At 43.1% G+C, this 19,352-nt stretch overlaps 1 protein-coding gene across 2 annotated transcripts in view; it reads left to right on the top strand.

Moving 5' to 3' along the window:
- Positions 1 to 19,352, top strand: part of STXBP5L (syntaxin binding protein 5 like) — a 663,841-nt gene that overhangs the window by 484,365 nt on the left and 160,124 nt on the right. For both annotated transcript variants that reach the window (XM_030203985.1, XM_030203984.1), the window contains exon 17: positions 876 to 1,001. In XM_030203985.1, the coding sequence (XP_030059845.1) occupies positions 876 to 1,001 (126 nt within the window). The remainder of the gene's footprint in view (positions 1 to 875; positions 1,002 to 19,352) is intronic.

Here is a 19,352-nt window from a genome sequence, read left to right as displayed (position 1 = left end):
TACCAGTAACTGTCTGAATGGTTTCGATAAATTGCCTCAGATTTCAAGACCCTTCTCCGTGCCCTGTTTGACCTCTTCCCACACAACTGATTAATAACCCTTGGGTTTACAAATAGAACTGGGTCACATTCATGCCGTGGCAGCCTGCGATTAGTCCATCAAACAAATATTATATTATTTTCATATGGAAGTATTCATGGCCTATCTCAATATTTCAGTGACTTTCATAGCAATTTTTAATGATAAAATGACGTAGTAGTAATCAACCCATTATGGGTTGATGTGGGAGACTTCATTTTACTTTGTAAATGCAGACATGTAGCACTCCTCTAAAGTTGAGATAATTGCCAAAGGAATGTAGGTGTCAACATTGCTGTAGGTGCAGTCACCAAATTTAGGCATAATATATTAGTTATTTTAGCCACTGAAAATTGAAAGAGGCATTCCAGGGGGCATGTTTTGGGGCAAGAGAGGAAAAAGATACATGTCTATTTAATTTTCATATATTCATGTATATATTCCAGCAAGTGTTCATCCCAAATATGTAGGCATTTTACCAAAGTAGTATTTACTTTGCAGGAAGTTTTCCTTAGAAAATTACCTCAAAGTGCACAAATACAAAAGTACTTATGGACCTTGCACTTATTCAGCTTACTGAAAATTGTTCCCAAAATGGCTAGTTTAGTAGTAAGTTTATTGTGTAATAAACAGAGCTTTTCTCATTTGTGATTGTTTAAAGAAATATCTCAAACTATAACTTTTATATTTCTCTCGGGTGTTTTAATATTTAATTTGTAACTTTTAAATTACGTTGTATAACTGCCTTTCGTCCATTCACTATTGACACTGAGAATTGTGTAATTTTTTTCTTTAAGTGTTAAGTCTCGCTCTGTAAGGATGCCTCCTGGGTACCAAGCAGAACTTGTAATTCAGTTGGTATGGGTGGATGGTGAGCCTCCACAGCAAATTACCAGTCTTGCTGTAAACTCTGCATATGGATTGTAAGTAGTTTACGAATGTTATATGAATGTATTTATTCTCTGTTTCAGTTCTATCCTGATACTCCATTGAGAAGTATAGAAGTCAGTTGCAAAACTGAAAAGATCCTTTAACCTTGATTTTTGTATTAATCAATTCATGACAACTGTCCAATATTTACTAACACAAAGAAAAGCTTAATAGTTTGCTTCATTTGATGATTTTTGTGCATTTCCATATGTTTTGTTTTTCCCTAATCAAGATTTCATCTAGTCTCTAATAGTTTTAAAACTAGGGACCCTCTTTACTAAGGTGTGCTAGCATTTTAGCACATGTTAAAAATGCTGACGCACCTACAGCACACCTTAGTAAACAGGGCCCTAGGGTTCCTAATTTTTTGTAATCATATCCATAAAATAACCAATAAAACATCCTCAATACGGAGTTTGGGGTTTCTGATTATAACCAAAACCTCCAAAAATCATCCTTCCTCAGGCACTCTGATTAGGGTTACCATATTTGCTCCTCCCCAAAAAAGAGGACATATACCCCGCCACACACCCCACTCACGCCACGCCCCCATCCTGCCCCTTTCACGCCCCTGTCCCCTGCCACATACCGGCCCGCCCCCCTTTCCATCATGCACCCCTAAAGGTGTCCTGTCCTCCCCTACTGCCCTGGTGATCTAGTGACCTCTTCAGGGCAGGAAAGAGCCCCCTCTTTCTGCCCGGATTGCCTGCATACTGTTCCTTGCTGACGCCGGTCCTGGTACCAATTCAAAATGGCCACCGAGAGTTAAAACGGCCTCACGAGACTTCAACTCTTGGCGGCCATTTTGAATCAGCGCTGGGACCGTAAGCTAGGAACAATATGTAGGTGCTAGGGACAGGAAAGAGTGGGGGGGCTCTTTCCTGCCCCAAAGAGGTCACTAGACCACCAGGGCAGTATAGTAAGGGGAGTGGAGGATAGGGCACCACTAGGAAATCTGAAATCCGAACAAAAGGGCAGGCTGGTAAAACCTGCCTGGTTGCCCGGCCATGTCCTCAAAAGGAGGACATGTCCATGTAAAACCGGACATATGGTAACCCTAACTCTGATGTCAGCCTGCAGCTGTGGGACCAACCTGTTTCTCTCTGTGCTCCAGCTGCTGCTGTTGACAAGGCCACATCCCTTGCGGCAGTAGGGTGTATGAAGCCAAAACCACTCCTGGTTGCCCAGAGAGAGGGGAGCATACATGCATGCACGGGAGAAAGGTATTACATTGCTGCTGCTCTTCAACCCTTTCCTACTACCACGAATACCACACACACACTGAAGTATCTTTCTCGCTCTTATCTTCTAGATGTGCCTGGAAGGTTGAAGGGCCCAGATAGAACGAATGGCAGCAGGGCCAGCCTAAGGGTTTCAAAATCTTGTCTTATCCTGTGCTCCCATTGTTCTGTCCTGTTTCAGCCAGTTCTGCCACTAGCACCTTGGGAGGATTTGAAACACCAAAGCACCTCCTGTCTTCTTGCTAGAAAGAGGAAGCATCTCTTCTCATGTTTTATATCCTCCCAGCAGAACTAGCTGAAGAAGCACAGAGCACCAGGAGCAAAGGCACAAGTTCTATTGCTGTGCTGATAATTTTGATGCTGGGGCAGATAGGAAAAAGGGACTGAAGGAAGGAGGGAGCCTGATGCTGGGACAGGGGATGGAAGTGGGAAAAGGAATCTGTTAGCACAAAGCCTGTAATAGGATAGTTGCCTTAAAGCTCCTTTTCACTCATATGAGAAAGAGAGAGAATTGAGAAGGGGGATTGAAAAAGGCAGAATGTGGAGAGGGATTTGTGTGAGGACAGAGTGGGAGGCAGGGGCAGACTGATCATACGGGCAACTGGGCAATGCCCGAGTGCCCAGAGGCTCTCTCTTCCTCCAGAGCCTCAGCACTACCTAGTTCTGCCTTGAAGGGCCCTGGTGGTCTAGTGGACTCTGCCGGGACATGAAAGAATCCAGTGTTTCCTGCATGCTGCAGCCACTCTGCCCAGCACCGCCACCATGTTTTAAAAATGTCTGCCAGGACTTCCTTCGGCAGTCTCGCGATACTACCACTGGACATCTCAGCAGCCATTTTGGAAACACGGCATGGTGCCGGGCAGAGTAGCGGCAGCAAGCAGGAAAGAGGGAGGGGGGTTCTTTCTTGCCCCCAAAGAAGCCACTAGACCACTTCAAGGTTGGACCAGGGAGGGACCACTGAGGCTCAGGGATCTGTAGTGTGCAGAAGGGTGGCGGCATCTGTGGCGGTAAGGGGGGCAGCAGTAGCAATTGAGGGGGTGACAGGCAGCGGCTGGGGGGCCCATGGTTAAATATGCTGAATACAGGCATATATTGTTTTGACATTCTTAACAATATGAGATTGTAGTGAAACTGTTAAGAAATTTCAAAATTAAGACTATAATTGCAAGTTTGTCAGGCTGCTATGCTTAATCAAATCTATTCAGTGCTTATTAGCAAGCTAGTGTGATTTGTGAAAGACCCGTCCCTCCTCCAGGGTTTCTCAGGATCTTGCCTTGGCCTTGGAGACTCCGGCTAAGGAGCAGGATTCATGCCCAGCTTCATAGCCCCACTGTAATACACAGGGCCGGACTTGAGGTAATCAAAAACTCCAAAAGAAAATCAGCAAGTTTTTATTTCCTTGGTGTTCACAGTCCAGCAATTCAAAAGAAAACAGGAATCCAAAACACAACCCCCACTGTTTTCCCTTCTCAGGGCATAAGCACAGCAGGGTAGAAAGCAACCCAAACCCCACTGCTTCCAGAACTCAGTTTGTTCCACCTTAAACAGTCCTACAGCTCAGTGCTCCCCTCCCCCCTCTGGGGGGGAGAGCGTCTGCAGACTGCAGTAAACCCCCCCCCCCCCCAAAAAAAAAAAAAACCCCACTGCTACCTGTCTTCTCCAGGTGCACTGGCAAACAGTTCCAAAAAAAAAAAAAAAACAGCTTCCTTTCGCTGCGAGCAGTTCACACAGGGGGAAACAGTAATCCCTCCCCAAAACAACACACTTTTTACTCTGAATAGTTCAGTAATCCACAGTTCAAAAAACAGCCTGAACTCTCTCTGGGGAGATGCAAGGGTCCCACCCTTTCTGGGTCACACCTTCAATATCACTGACCCTACTCCCGCATGACCCTTTTTCTTTCCCCTTTCAGCCCAGCTGCCATACCAAGAGGTCACCTGCTTTCTCAGCTTTTTTCCCCAATGATTGAGCCCATACTGCTATGTCCATTGGTTCCTCCAGGCTCTCCTCTCTCCCTCTCTCCTCGGCCTCTTGCCACTCCATGGGTTCCTCGTCCCACCCACTTTCCAGCTGTTCCTCCTTCTCCTGATTGCCCCCTGGGTACAACTCCCTGGCCTTGTCAAGGTTCTCCCTGGAGGCTGCTGGGGAGGATAGTTCCTGTACCAGGACAACTCCCTGGCCTTGTCAAGGTTCTCCCCTGGAGGCTGCTGGAGAGGATAGTTCCTGTACCAGGGTTTTCCCCGGGGCTGCTGGGTATTGTAGTTTTTCTCCATCCTCCATTTTTCCGTGGGGAGAAACCCTTTTCTTTTCTCTCTCTGGGAAAGTAGTAAAGGCAAGGCTCTGTTCTGTCTCCCTTTTCTCTTGACCCTCCTCACTTCTTCCCCTTCCACTTCCATTTTATCCACCCCCTCGTCCTCCTGTTCACAGATTTTACTCTATGTACTAAATGTACTGATATAGTGTAGTGAAGGATGTAAGCCCCTAGGGGTGCTCTCTGATGTGCAGTGGCCCTCTAGTGGCTCCTGCCCAGCCTCACCAGCCCTTTGCTTCAGGGAACCACCTTGACTCGGGCCTCTATGTTTGGTCCTCCCCTTTCCCTCAGGGTGACCTCTTCATTAACCTGCAGTCCTGGCCCAGCCTCCCCGCTATATCTCCTGGTAACCGACCCACCTTACCAGTTCTTCTGGTGGGGCCCCCGGGTCACCCTTCTCTGGAAGATAGCACAGCTTCCTCTGCTTGCAAAAATATGCAAATTAGCTGGTTGCATGTAAATTCAGTTTATTAGAGCTTGGTTACAATCTTTTGGGAACCTGGCTTTCCAACTCTTATTCTTGGACTGCGGTTCACCCCCCTGAGACCATTTACTGGGGGACATCTGGGTCTCAGGGTATAACAGCCACCTCCCCTGGATAGGACACCCTTTATTCACCTTAACCTTATGGTCCTATCCTCCATCCCACGGCTGTTTGTTCACTTTAACCACTTCACAGTTCCACCTCAATATTTTGGGGACTTCTAACCCCAGGCTTTTGCAGCCTGCTTTACCTTGTCAGACACACAGTCCTGGACACACAGTCCTTCCTCCTCAGCACTGGGATCACACAGCCCAGGCTTCCGGCCTCCAGGCTCCCATCTTCTCTCCCTCGGGCAAAACTCCTTCCTCTGCTGAGAGGAAGCTATTTATGAGGTGTCCAATTAACTTCCCCACCTCTTGAGACCTCGCCCCCCTGGTTCCAGAAAGATCTGGCCTAGAAGACTCTTCTCACTCTTCTAGCTATCTCTCTGGAGCTCCCTCTACTGGCCAGAATGGGCATTTTCCCGGTTTACCTAGGAGAGCGCCCTCCGGCAGCCTCCTCATGTAAGGGCAGACACTGTGATTATCACAAGGAGGAAAAGACCTTAGAAGCTCAGCCTGTGGAGTTTGTAGTGCTTCGCAGTAGCTGGGTGAACCTCCTCATAGGTCTAAAAAAACCTCCTATTGATTTAACTTTTTTTGTATATTTTTCTTGAGGATTTTTATAACAAATTTCTCTTACTGTAGTCATTCATCATAAAAAGGCACTTATCTGAAACCATCGCTGCTTATACGGTGAGCTCAACAGAGCGCTTCCGATTCACTCTTTGCTTCTTCAGGAGCTACACCTGTAATTGTTTTATTCCAGAAAGTCCTAAATCCAAAAGAGAATCAATGAGTAAAATCCAAGGTTTCATGGAGCAATCTTCTTACCACTTATGGTTATTAGTTCACCTTTGTGAATGTGTCTTCGTTCTACTGCTTCCCTAATTAGCTACTACTACTACTATTTAGCATTTCTATAGCGCTACAAGGCGTACGCAGCGCTGCACAAACATAGAAGAAAGACAGTCCCTGCTCAAAGAGCTTACAATCTAATAGACAAAAAAATAAATAAAGTAAGCAAATCAAATCAATTAATGTGAACGGGAAGGAAGAGAGGAGGGTAGGTGGAGGCGAGTGGTTACAAGTGCTCCATGTCAACGCAATACAGATCCCAAAACTATACAAACTTTCGTTTTGCAATACACCCAGGTGGCACTCGTAGCCACCAAAATTATTAAACAGCATTGGAGAATAATGCAAAATCATCCTGTTTTTAAGGAACAGGACATACGTATAGCATATTCTCACAGACCCATCATCAAGGAGGTGTTACAGATGAATACAGATTCCTTGTTCACAACACCTTCAGTAGGACATACTAGCTGTGGATCCTGTATTTGTATTTGTTGTCCACAAATGATATGTTCTAATAGTTTCACAAATCCAATAGACAACAAAATATATGCAGTTAAACACAACACGGACTGTAGAAGCACGTTCGTGGTGTATATTCTGATTTGTCCTTGCCAGAAAATATGTGTAGGTAAAACTACCAGGACACTCAAACAAAGATTAAGCTAACATAAACATAACTTGTCCCATCATAAAATGGAAGCCCCAATAGCGGCTCACCATATGGAACAACAACACATATTTGCAGACTATCGGTGCATAGTGATTGACCAGATAGTACCTACCATTAGAGGAGGAGATAAAAATCTCAAGTTGCTCCAATTGGAACAAAGATGGATATTCAAGTTGCAATCGCTCATCCCACAAGGATTAAACAACAGAATTGAGTGGATGGTGTTTCTATAAAATATTGATAATTCAAGGTATCTTTCACAAGTATAGCCCTAGCCCTTTAAGACTCCCTAGCCCTTTAAGACTCACCAGTTGGGGAAGATACCCGATTGGCTCAAGATCCATGGTGTCTTTTTAAAAGGGGACAGGCGCCATCTTGTAGACAGTTGTCATTAAGGAAGCAGTAGAACGAAGGCACATTCACAAAGGTAAACTAATAACCATAAGCGAAGATTGTTCCATGAAACCTTGGATTTTACTCATTGATTCTCTTTTGGACTTAGGGCTTTCTGAAAGAAACGATTACAGGTGTAGCTCCTGAAGAAGCAAAGAGTGAATCGGAAGCACTCTGTTGAACTCACCATATAAGCAGCAACGGTTTCAGATAAGTGCCTTTTCATGTTGAATGACAACAGTAAGAGAAATTCGTTATAAAAAATCCTCAAGAAAAATATACAAAAAAAGTTAAATCAATAGGAAGCTTTCTTAGACCTATGAGGAGGTTCGCCCAGCTACTGTGGTACACTACAAACTCCACAGGCTGAGCTTCTGAGGTCTTTTCCTCCACTATACTAAATCAGTACATTTAGTACATAGAGTAAAATCACACTAGCTTGCTAATAAGAAAATTAAGACTATAAAATAAAGATAGATACTATATCCACAATGAGCACTGTTTTTACAAAATGTGTTAGAAGAAACAGTTATGTAGAGCTGGAATTTATTTGCAATGTTAGTGTTACATAATCCAAGTACTTAACAGTGTTTATTTATCTTTTTTTGATAAATAGAACTGATTAAAAATAAAGCAGAATTTCCTTGTCCTTCTACACTTTGAGAGGAGACTAATATAGTAGCAAAAGATCAAGTGTGTAGCTTGGGAATCTTTGGGATGCAGGTGTAACTTTTAATAGCCATGTTTCTCAATTGGACTCGACTTCCTTTTATTATTGCGCCAACTACGTAAGATTCAAGGTTATTTTACAGAGTCTGATTTTTGCTTATGTAATTTCACACATTGACTATTGTAGCATATTGTTTGTGGGGTTGCCTAAAAGGACTGTGAAAAAAACTTCAATGGGTACAACATGTAGCTGCTGGACTCTTAAAAAATGTAGGCTTTTGAGGCCATATTACGTCTCTTTTTTCTGCATTGCATTGGCTACCTGTCCGCAGATGCTATATTTTTTAAATGTTGGTGGATTTTTCATGGTATGGCTCCCGATTATGTTTGGGATAAGTTGCCAAGATATGTCCCTAAGCGATTGCTTCGCTCCCAGAGTGAGTAAGGTTTTGTTTTGCCCTCTGCTAGAGCTCTTCTATTAGTGTGTGCTCAGGCGCGAGCCTACCCTAATTTATTTGATTTGTTTATGGAATAGGTTGCCTTCTACTCTAAGATTTATTGATGATTTACTGGGTTTTCAGAAGGCTGTAAAATCTTATCTGTTTTTGGAAGATTGTTAGAATGTATGCAAATGAACTGCAGCTTTGAATTGTTTTCTGTTAATTTGAAATTAATGTTTGACTGTTTTTATCATTAAGTATTATTTTATGTTTCATTATTATGAATGTAATTTCTGTAACCCATTCTGGGCATTTTCAGGAGGATGGTCTAAAAAGTTGAGTAAATAAATAACAAAATAGTAACAGTTTTCAGTAACATTCATGTTTAAGAGCCTGTTATACTGTACTAATTATGAAAATTATGATTTCTTTTCTAAGAACATGAATTATTATTAAAATATTTATAGCTCACCTACACTATACTTCTATGCATGTTACAATGCAATACCCAAAGTAAAAAGGCAAAATGCAATAAAATAAAACGTTGCTGTTCGATATTAAATAAAACAATTCAACTAGCCAGAAATGACCACTGACAAGTTAAATCGCATGTTCAGGGCTACCCGCTAATGTTCAACGGCACTTAACTACTTATTGCTGCTGAACATTAGAGGTTAACAGCTAAATGAAAATCAGCTATTTGGGAACTGTTCCGGGGCAGAGTCAGCACTTGGCTTGTTAAGTTCCAATATTCAGCACTTAACTGGCCAGGGTAACCACATAAATGGGACCACATAAAACACAGTCCTATCTCTGTGCGGTAACCCATGGCCGGTTAAGTTCCGAGTATCAACTTAACCTGCTATGTGTTAACCAGTGCTGCATAAACTAGATATTCAGTTCCAAAGCCCGGACATGGCCAAGCATTGAATATCTAAGAATAACGCTTGCGATGGTCAGCAAAATGCTCACCACTGCAGTCTGAATCAATGGAGTCGACTCTGTGGGAGCTGTGGGTGCTTGAGCACCCCCAATATTGAGAAAATTCCTTGTATGTGTCCAAGGAGGGGTTATTTTCATTGGGCTTAGAACCCCTAATAATTTTGAAAAGTTGGCTCCTATGGTCTGAATATTTAGCCCTTTTTAAAAACAAGCAAACAAAAGATTCTGAACAGCCCCCCCATCTACATTCAACTCAAAATTCCCACCATTATCCTAAAATAAAAACTTAACCTGACAAAGCTTAATGAAACAGGTGGGTCTTCCTAAAGACTAAACAAAACGGATTCATTTCTGACATCCTTTGAAATCTGATTTCAAAAAACTGGTTCTATAACAGAACAATCTGGGACCAGATTGAAACTAAACAAATTTTAATACTCCTGGGAACTCGACTGTAAATTATGGCTAGGAACATAACCATATTTAAGAGCTTACAACTGGCCCACATTCATCTTATGTAAAGTTTTCCAGAGCAAATATGAAGTATTAAACTGCAAGTGGAATTGAATAAGAAGCCAATATAAATCAGCACAATAAGGAGTGATATGTTCTATGGAGGAACAACCATCAGTCAACCCACCGGCCACGTTCTAAGCCATCAGCAACAATTTTTGTACAATTCCAGACAAACCCAAAGAAATGGCATTACAATAATCTAGAAGTGGCTTGCAGCACAGAACAAAAATCCACCATGGAAGGAAAAGGCTTCAAACACCACAGTAACTGTAAGCAGAAAAATAGGTTCATATGCTGCTTAGAACAGTCTTTACTTGTGGTTTCGTGCTAAAAGAGGACCCAAGGTAATCTGTAAATAAATGACCTCAGAACTCCACTAGTATGGAATCCACAAAACAAGAGTAAGGGATTGTGAACGTATCAAGGCCTCTGACTTACTCTGGCTTAGCATCAAACTATTCTCCTGTGTCTGCTGTGAGATCACCTCTGAACTCTCTGAACTATCTGTAACCTATGCAGGTAACTATTAAATGAGGCATATTTTCAAAGCACTTAGCCTTCCAAAGTTCCATAGAAACCTATGGAACTTTGGAAGGCTAAGTACTTTGAAAATATGCCTCATTTAATAGTTACCTGAATAGAGAGAGAGAAATAGATTATAACATCATTTGCATATAGCCCAAATTCTATTCCCAGACTCGTAAGCAAATTTCAGAATGGCAGCATATTGATGTTAATATTGGAGAGACTGCAAACCCCTGGGGGACTCCTCTAAAAAAAGGTACTCCAGTTAGAGACACTAATCCCCTACTCTAATCTGAGAGGTATGATCAATCAGAAATGACTTGAGCCAGTCAAAAACAGGTGGCCCAACCCCAATCTCAGTCAGTCTTCAAAAGAAAATACAATGATCAAGTGTCAAACGCTGATAATATATCCATAAAAATAATACCATCTTTTCTTTATCCTCTATTTTTGACAATATAACATCAATAAATGAGACTAATAATATCTTCAAGCTATGGCCAGGTTGAAACCCATGTTGAAGATTTAAAAATTATTAGAATTTATTTACTGCCTTTTTGAAGAAATTCACCCAAGGTGGTGTACAATAAGATCAATCTGGACATGGGCAATAGACAATATCAACAGGAAAAATATTCAAATAACAGTACATATTGAGGGGCATTTTCGATATGACGCCTAAGTCCGACTTTGGACGTCTTGCAAAAAACACCCAAAATCTAAAAGAAGGTCATTTTCAAAAAAGAAAAATGTCTTATCTTTTTTTTTTCGTTAATACTGTTTTGAACAAGGTTTTGTGATTTGGACATTTTGTGTTTTGGTCCATTTTCGGGGGAAAAAAAAAATCCAAGTGCAAAACGCACAAAATCAAGCCATTGGGATATAGGAGGAACCAGCATTTTTAGTAGACTGGGTCCCCCTGACATCCCAGGACAGCAATAGGGCACCCTAGGTGGCACTGCAGTGGACTTCATGAAATGCTCCTAGGTACACATCTCACCATTGCTTCCTTACTTTGCTGAGCCCGCCCAAAACCCACTAGCCACAACTGTACACCACTGTCATAGTCCTTACGGGTGAAGGGGGGACCTATATGTGGGTACAGTGGGTTTCTGGTGAGTTTTGGAGGGCTCACAGTTTCCTCCACAAGTTTCAGGTAGGGGAAGGTAGGAGCCTGGGTCCACTTGTCTGCAGTGCTCTGCACCCACCACTAGACTACTCCAGGGACCTGCATGCTGTTCTAATGGACCTGAGTATAACATCTGAAGCTGGCAAGTAATATTTTTCATCACATTTTTTTGGTGTGGGATGGGGTTAGTGGCCACTGGGGAATAAGGAGAGGTCATCCCTGATTCCCTCCAGTGGTCATCTGGTTATTACTTTTTGTGCCTTATTCAATATAAAAACAGGTCTAGCTCAAAATATCTTAGTTTTAGTCCTGGATGGTTTTGTTTTGTTCCATTATGGCTGAAAAACGTCTCTAAGTCTTAGGAACGCCCAAGTCCCGATGTGAAGACACCCCTGACACGCCGTCTTGTGATTTGGGTGTACTTCTGATAGACTAAATAGAAAAACGTCTAAAAATAGGTTTTGAAAATACTGATTTGGATGTTTTTGTGAGGAAAGCATCCAAATGCTGCTTTATGCCACTTTTTTTTTACCTTTTTTTTGTTTTGAAAATGAGCCCAATTATGGCATAGAATGCTACTTATAATGTTGGCACAATACACAGTAAAACATCATATTAGACTGCATAGGATATAAGTGAAGGTGGAGCATATAGACAGGTAACTTAGTATAACAGGAATTAGAGAGTAAAGGGACTAACTTAAAGAAAGTTGCATGGGAAGTCAGAAAGGTACATCAAAATGACTTCAGCTATGGTATTTGCAGTTGGTACCAGTTCTTATTAGAAATGAGCAGGTAACACACATTAACGCATTAAAATTTTAAAGCGAAGAGCATTTTTAATGCACTTAATATTTTAACATCGCCGTCCCCTGGTGTCCCTCAACTTATCTATCGCCATACAGCAATTCACATTCACTGTACACTACCGGCCCCAGAGTCTCCTGTCTAATGTGTCCTGCCCCTGAGGAAACAGAAAGTTATGCCAGACAGGGTGGGACATATTATAGAGGAGACTCTGGGGCTAGCAGCAGACAACGATCCTTGCGGCGTACCACATGGATCGATACTGTCACCTATTCTGTTCAATATCTACCTCAAGCCACTAGCTGAGCTTATTCGGTCAATGAACACTCAGTTCTGCATCTATGCGGATGATGTGCAGCTACTCATACCCATTGAACCTGACTTACCTACAGCCTTGAATAGACTGATCACTTGACTAACATCAATTCAAGAATGGGCTAAACACAACAAACTTTGCCTGAACCCAAGTAAAGCCAAGCTTCTCTGGGTCCCTAACACAAGTGGATACATACCTGACATCAAAATCCCTTTTGGGAAGTATGAACTCCCCCTCAAATCACAAGTCAGAAACCTTAGAATATAGTTAGATTCAGCACTTACTCTGATTCCCCAAATCCAAGAAACCTTCAAGAGCTGTTTCTACTATTTGTGACAGTTATGCTGCCTCTCTCCTTACATCGAGAAGGGAATTCTTATCCCAGTTGTGCATGCCATGGTAACATCAAGACTGGATTACTGTAATGCGCTATACAATAATCTGACTATAACGGGCCTGCACCAGCTCCAATTGATTCAGAATGCAGCAGCAAGACTCATAGAAGATTGCAAGTGATGTGACCACATCACACCATTTTTGCAAAAACTTCATTGACTACCAGTACAATGCAGTACTAAATTTAAAACTCTATGTCTGATCTTCAAGGCCCTGAAAGGAAATGGCCCCGAGTATCTCTGGCCGAGATCCTGAGAGAGACAGAGAAGAAAACGGTGAAGTGAGGGCCGTGCCTTGCGCTTTAAATGTTTGGAGTGGTGATTGGGGAGTGAGCTGCAGCGTGTTCACGAAGAATCATTTTTCCCGTTGCCTCCTGTGGCTCTGTGTGCTTTGGTTGTTAGTTCAATTTGTCTTTCTCTGCTGTTGCCGTCTGAAAGTTTGCAGGCGGATCCTTAAGTTGTTTTTTTTTCTGGTGTTGTGTGTAGAGGGCGCGTGCAGAAGTGCAGAGCCAACTAACTCGTCTTTTATTACCCGCCCTCAATGTCATCACGTTTTGACGCGAGGGTGGGCAAGAGAGAGATAGTTACAGACCTACGAACTTACGAACCCTTCACTGAAGCCACGGAGTCAGCTTCAGAACGTTGAGGGTGCGTTTTATTATAGTAGAGATTTTGGGTACAAGGTTGCAGGGAGGGGAGAATGAAGGGGGGGGGGGGTCACTAGACTACCAAGGACCCTGCAGAAGGCTATTCAGGGCAGGTTTCTCGGGTTTTGGGGAGAAGGGGGAGCTCCTAGTCACACATTCCTCTCAGCCAACTCTTCTATGCTACCCTGGAACTGGTGCAGTTTCCCACGTGCATGCGTTAAAAAAATTTGTGTGTGTATGTATATACAATGCTGTTCAAAGTACTAAAGTAAAAATAAATGTATACTGTAATACTAAAGAACACATTAAAAATGATTGCTTTGTATAATACCTTTTGAGTAAAAAGTAAAAGTAGCACAGCTACACTGAATGCAACTATTGTTAACGTTTTTATCACAACAACTTTATTTTACTACATTTCAATCCACTTTGTTTTTAGTAAAACTAAATTTTCAAAAATGACTGTCACTCGTCCAAGTTTGGGTTGTGAGTCATTAATCCAGCACAGTTAAAAAGGTGTTAAACAACTTCACTAACAGAAAGTAGATTGTTCAGTCTGACAAAAAGTTCCTTCAAATCAGGCCAGGCTGCAATATTACTGAGATCTTAATCATCATTATTGTCATTATCTGCATTAGAAATAGTGCTGTCTAATTCATCACTTGCATCTTCATCTTTATCTTCATTATTATTATTATGTTGTCCAATTACAAAGAAGGCTTTTACAAAGTTGGAATCATTGTTCTAACAATTTTTCATCTGATGGCAAACTCTGGATATCTTCAAGAACTGATGCAAGAAAGTCAAATGTGTGGGAACCCTTCAGTTTTAAGGCTAGACAAGCAGACTTCCTTTCTAAAGGCTACCAAACCAGTGTGCAGTTACCCCAGTGTAAAATTTTCCTTGGGGTGACTAGCAGTCTGTTGTGATAAAGACATATGTCTGTTCACCAAGAATTGCTACCAGCTTCATCTCCACTTTAAAGTGACCTAACTCATCACAGTTCTTTATGGCTGAAGACCAGTAGCCATTTCAAATACAGGCAACTCCACTGTTGGCAAATGCTACTTGTCGTGAAGATGACCTTTTTGGGGAAAAGGTAGAAGAGGTCGCTGACCTGATCAAAAAACATACTGATATCAACACCCTCTCTCAGTGGACATCTTCTGCGCCCTCCTCATCTAGGAGGTTTCCTGACAAGTTGAAGCGAGGTCCTCACTACTCTTCTTGCCCCACTCAGTCTGTTCAGCACCAGTGTGTTCATTCTCATCAACAGTGTGCACAGAAATCCCAGCCAGCTCTCCAGTCAAAACAGGGAACGAGTTTCTGACTGGCTTCAGGGGAGCACAACAGCCGTCAAAGTGATCGTTCTGGATGACCTTCCGATCAGGGGGAAGCTGAGCTGTGGGTTCTTCAAATAGTCCATCTCAGTTGCACTCTATTGACAAAAGAAACCTCCAAATTGCCCACTGAGAGTGTCTTGCCCCATCTCTTCACACAAAGCAGTACTTGTAGAGCAACTCGCCACCCTTCTTAAGTCCCATCCAGTTGAGCCTGTTCCACCAGGGGAGGAAAGGAAGGGATTCTATACCAAGTGCTTCCTTGTGCCAAAGAAAATGGAAGGGGTGGGGGAATATATCCCACCCTAGATATAAGGGCCCTGAACAAATATCTGGTCAAAGAAAAATTCAGGATGGTTTCCCTGGGTGCCTTTTTCCCCATGACAAGATTGGCTGTGCCTATTCTCATATCCGAATACTTCCAAGTCACAGGACATATATTAGATTTGGGGTGGGGACACGTGTTCTGCCATTTGGCCTCACATCATCTCCTACGGTATTTACAAAGTTTCTAGCGGTAATCACGGTGTTACTACGCAGACTATGTGTTTTCCTACATGGACAATTGGTTGGTGAAGAACATATCGAAGAGGGGGGTGTTCAAGAGTCCATGCAGAGAACTATTTGGGTGCACACTGCATGTCACCCCATGGCACGTCTCCATATGAGATCTGCCCAATGGACCCTAGCTTCTCAGTGGTCTTGGGCCAAGGGAAACCTAGCGGATGTTATCTGAATCACCACAGCGCTGTCTCAATCCCTCCATGATGGACAATTCAATTTGATTTTGAGACTACCATTCCAAATTCCCAGAAGGTGTTGACAATAGATGCATCCAACCGAGGATAGGGAGCTCATTTAGATGGCCTTCATATTCAGGGTTCATGTTCAGCCCAGGAGAGGTAGCTGCAGATCAACCTCCTGAAGCTCCAAGTAATTTGGAATTGTCTAAAGGATTTCAGAGATCAGTTGCTCAACCAAATTGTACTCATTCAAATGGACAATCAGGTTGTAATTTATTATATCAGTAAGCAGAGGGGTACGGGATTCTACCTTCTGTGTCAGGAAGCCATAAGGATGTGGAACTAGTCTATCCAGCACAGGAGAGTCCTCAGAGCCACGTGCCTGGCAGGAAAGTGCATCAGCCTGGCCAACAGACTGAGCAGGGTAATGCAACCTCATGAGCTGTCTCTCAGCATATGCCTTATCTGCAAGATTTTTTGAAAGTGGAGCACTCCCTCAGTAGTTCTCTGCCACAATCACAAGATCCCTCAGTACTGCTACAGGCTCAAATTGCATGACAGACAAGCATCAGATACCTTTCTCCATCATTAGGGGACAAGTCTTCTGTATGCGCATCCTCTCATTCCTCTAGTGGGGAAGACTTTGCTGAAACTCAAGCAAGACCGGGGAAACATGATCCTAATCGCCGTGCATTGGCCCAGGCAGATATAGTCCCCACTTCTTCTGGAATTGAACTCTGAAGAACCATGGAGATTAGACTGTTTTCCAACTCTCATAATGCAGAACAAGGGATCATTTGTGCATCCCAATCTCTGGCTCTCAGGGCCTGGGGGTTCAGGGAGTAGAATTTGCTTTCTTGAATCTCCCGGAGGGTGTCTACGAGTTTTTGATGGCTTCCACAAAAGATTCTACTAAGAGCTGTTACACTTTCAAATGGAGGAGGTTTGCTGTTTGGTGTGAAAGCAAGGCCCTAGATCCTTTTTCTTGCCCTACACCAAACCTGCTTGAATATCTTATATAGCACTCTGTGTCTGGTTTTAAGACTAACTCTGTAAGCAGTTAGTGCTTATCATAATGTAGAGGGTAAGTCCTGCTTTGGACAGCCTCTAGTTATTCGATTCATGTGAGGTTTACTTTAACAAAGCCCTCCATCAAACCTCTGCTGGTGTTATGCAGACCTCAATGTTGTCCTTACTCAGCTGATGAAAGCTTCTTTTGAGCTACTGGATTCCTGTCCTCTGACGTACTTGACCTGGAAGGTCTTGTTTTTGGTGGCAGTTACTTCAGCTTGCAGGGTCAGTGAACTTCAGGCCCTAATGGTGGACCCACCTTACACAAAATTTTATCACAACAGAGTAGTTCTCTGCTCCCACCCTAAGTTCCTTCCTAAAGTGGTGTCAGAGTTCCATCTTAACCAGTCAAATGTCCTGCCAACATTCTTTCCCATACAGCATGCCCATTCTGGTGAAAGCGCACTACACACCTTGGACTGCAAGCAAGTCTTGGCCTTTTTTTTTAAGCAGACTAGACCCTATAGACTGTCCACTCAACTTTTTTTTTTTTTTTTATCCCAGTAGGATGGGGGTTGCCATTGGTAAACGCGCACTTTCAAATTGGCTGACGTACCAAATCTCTTTTACTTATGCCCAGACTGGGCTGACTGTGGAAGGTCATGTCATGGCTGTGTCAGTAGCCCACTTGAGATCAGCCTCCTTTGAAGAGATTTGTGAGGCTACAACATAGTCTTCAGTCCATACATTCACATCCCACTACTGCCTTGAACAAGATACCCGATGTTTGGTTTGGTCAGACAGTTCTGCAGAATTTGTTTGGGGTCTAGAGTCCAACTCCACCCTCCTAGACCCATTTTATTTTGTTCCAGAGAAAACCAGTATGTATATAGTGTCTGGTTAAACTTTTTGGTCTCACCATTGCTAGTTACTATTTTCTTCATGTTTTCAGTGAGCCTGTGAGCTAGGAGTTCCCACATGTAAGATGGCCTGCTTGTCCTTGGAGAAAGTGACTTACCTGTAGCAGGTGTTCTCCAAGGATAGCAGGCCAATTAGTCTTACATACCCTTCCACCTCCCCTAGGAGTTGGATTTATTATTAGCTATACATAGTAGAAGACGGCAGAAAAAGACCTGCACGGTCCACCCAGTCTGCCCAATAAGATAAACTCACATGTGTCATTTTTTGTGTATACCTTACCTTGATTTGTACCTGTCTTTTTCAGGGCACAGACCGTATAAGTCTGCCCAGCACTATCCCCACCTCCCAACCACCTGCCCCACCACCTGCTCTGGCACAGACCGTATAAGTCTGCCCAGCACTATCCCACCTCCCAACCACCAGCCCTGCCTCCTACCGCTGGCTAAGCTTCTGGGGATCCCTTCCTTCTGAGGAGGATTCCTTTATGTTTATCCCACGCATGTTTGAATTCCGTTACCGTTTTCCTCTCCACCACCTCCCGCGGGAGGGCATTCCAAGCATCCATCCCTCTCCGTGAAAAAATACTTCCTGACATTTTTCTTGAGTCTGCCCCCCTTCAATCTCATTTCATGTCCTCTCGTTCTACCGCCTTCCCCTCTCCGGAAAAGGTTCGTTTGCAGATTAATAACTTTCAAATATTTGAATGTCTGTATCATATCACCCCTGCTTCTCCTTTCCTCCGGGGTATACATGTTCAGGTCAGCGAGTCTCTCCTCGTACGTCTTGTAATGCAAATCCCATACCATTCTCATAGCTTTTCTTTGCACCCCTTCCATTTTTTTCACATCCTTCACAAGATACGGCCTCCAAAACTGAACACAATACTCCAGGTGGGGCCTCACCAACGTCTTATACAGGGGTATTAAAACCTCTTTTCTTCTGCTGGTCACACCTCTCTCTATACAGCCTAGCAATCTTCTAGCTACGGCCACCGCCTTGTCACACTGTTTCGTCGCCTTCAGGTCCTCAGATACTATCACCCCAAGATCCTTCTCCCCGTCTGTACCTATCAGACTCTCACCACCTAACACATACGTCTCCCGTGGATTTCTACTCCCTAAGTGCATCACTTTGCATTTCTTCGCATTGAATTTTAATTGCCAAGCGTTAGACCATTCTTCTAGCTTCCGCAGATCTTTTTTCATGCTTTCCACTCCCTCCGGGGTGTCCACTCTGTTGCAAATCTTAGTGTCATCCGCAAAAAGGCTAACTTTACCTTGTAAGCCTTCGGCAATATCACTCACAAATATATTGAATAGAATCGGCCCCAGCACCGATCCCTGAGGCACTCCACTACTCACCTTTCTCTGTCCCGTCTCCAAGGATTTATTAAACAAATCTTTAAGAGGACCCGCCAGAACCTCTCTGAGCTCCCTCAATATCCTGGGGTAGATCCCATCCGGTCCCACTGCTTTGTCCACCTTTAGATTTTTAAGTTGTTCATACACACTCTCTTCCGTGAACAGTGCTATATCCACTCCATTCTCACATGTACTTTTGCCAGTCCATCGTGGTCCTGCTCCAGGATTTTCTTCTGTGAAAACAGAACAAAAGTATCTATTTAGCAAATTTGCTTTTTCTTCATCATTATCTATATATCGGTTCTCAGCATCTTTCAGTCTCACAATTCCCTTTTTAGTCTTCCTCCTTTCACTAATATACCTGAAGAAAGTTTTGTCACCCCTCCTTACATTTCTAGCCATTTGTTCTTCCGCTCGCGCTTTCGCCAGACGTATCTCTCTCTTGGCTTCTTTCAGTTTCATTTGATATGCCTCCCCTTGTTCCTCCTCTTGAGTCTTTCTGTATTTCAGGAACGCCAACTCTTT

The sequence above is a fragment of the Microcaecilia unicolor genome, chromosome 5, assembly GCF_901765095.1.
Source record: "Microcaecilia unicolor chromosome 5, aMicUni1.1, whole genome shotgun sequence".
NCBI lineage: Eukaryota > Metazoa > Chordata > Amphibia > Gymnophiona > Siphonopidae > Microcaecilia > Microcaecilia unicolor.
Note: the sequence above shows the minus strand (reverse complement) of the source record. Positions and strands in the feature narration are given on the sequence as shown.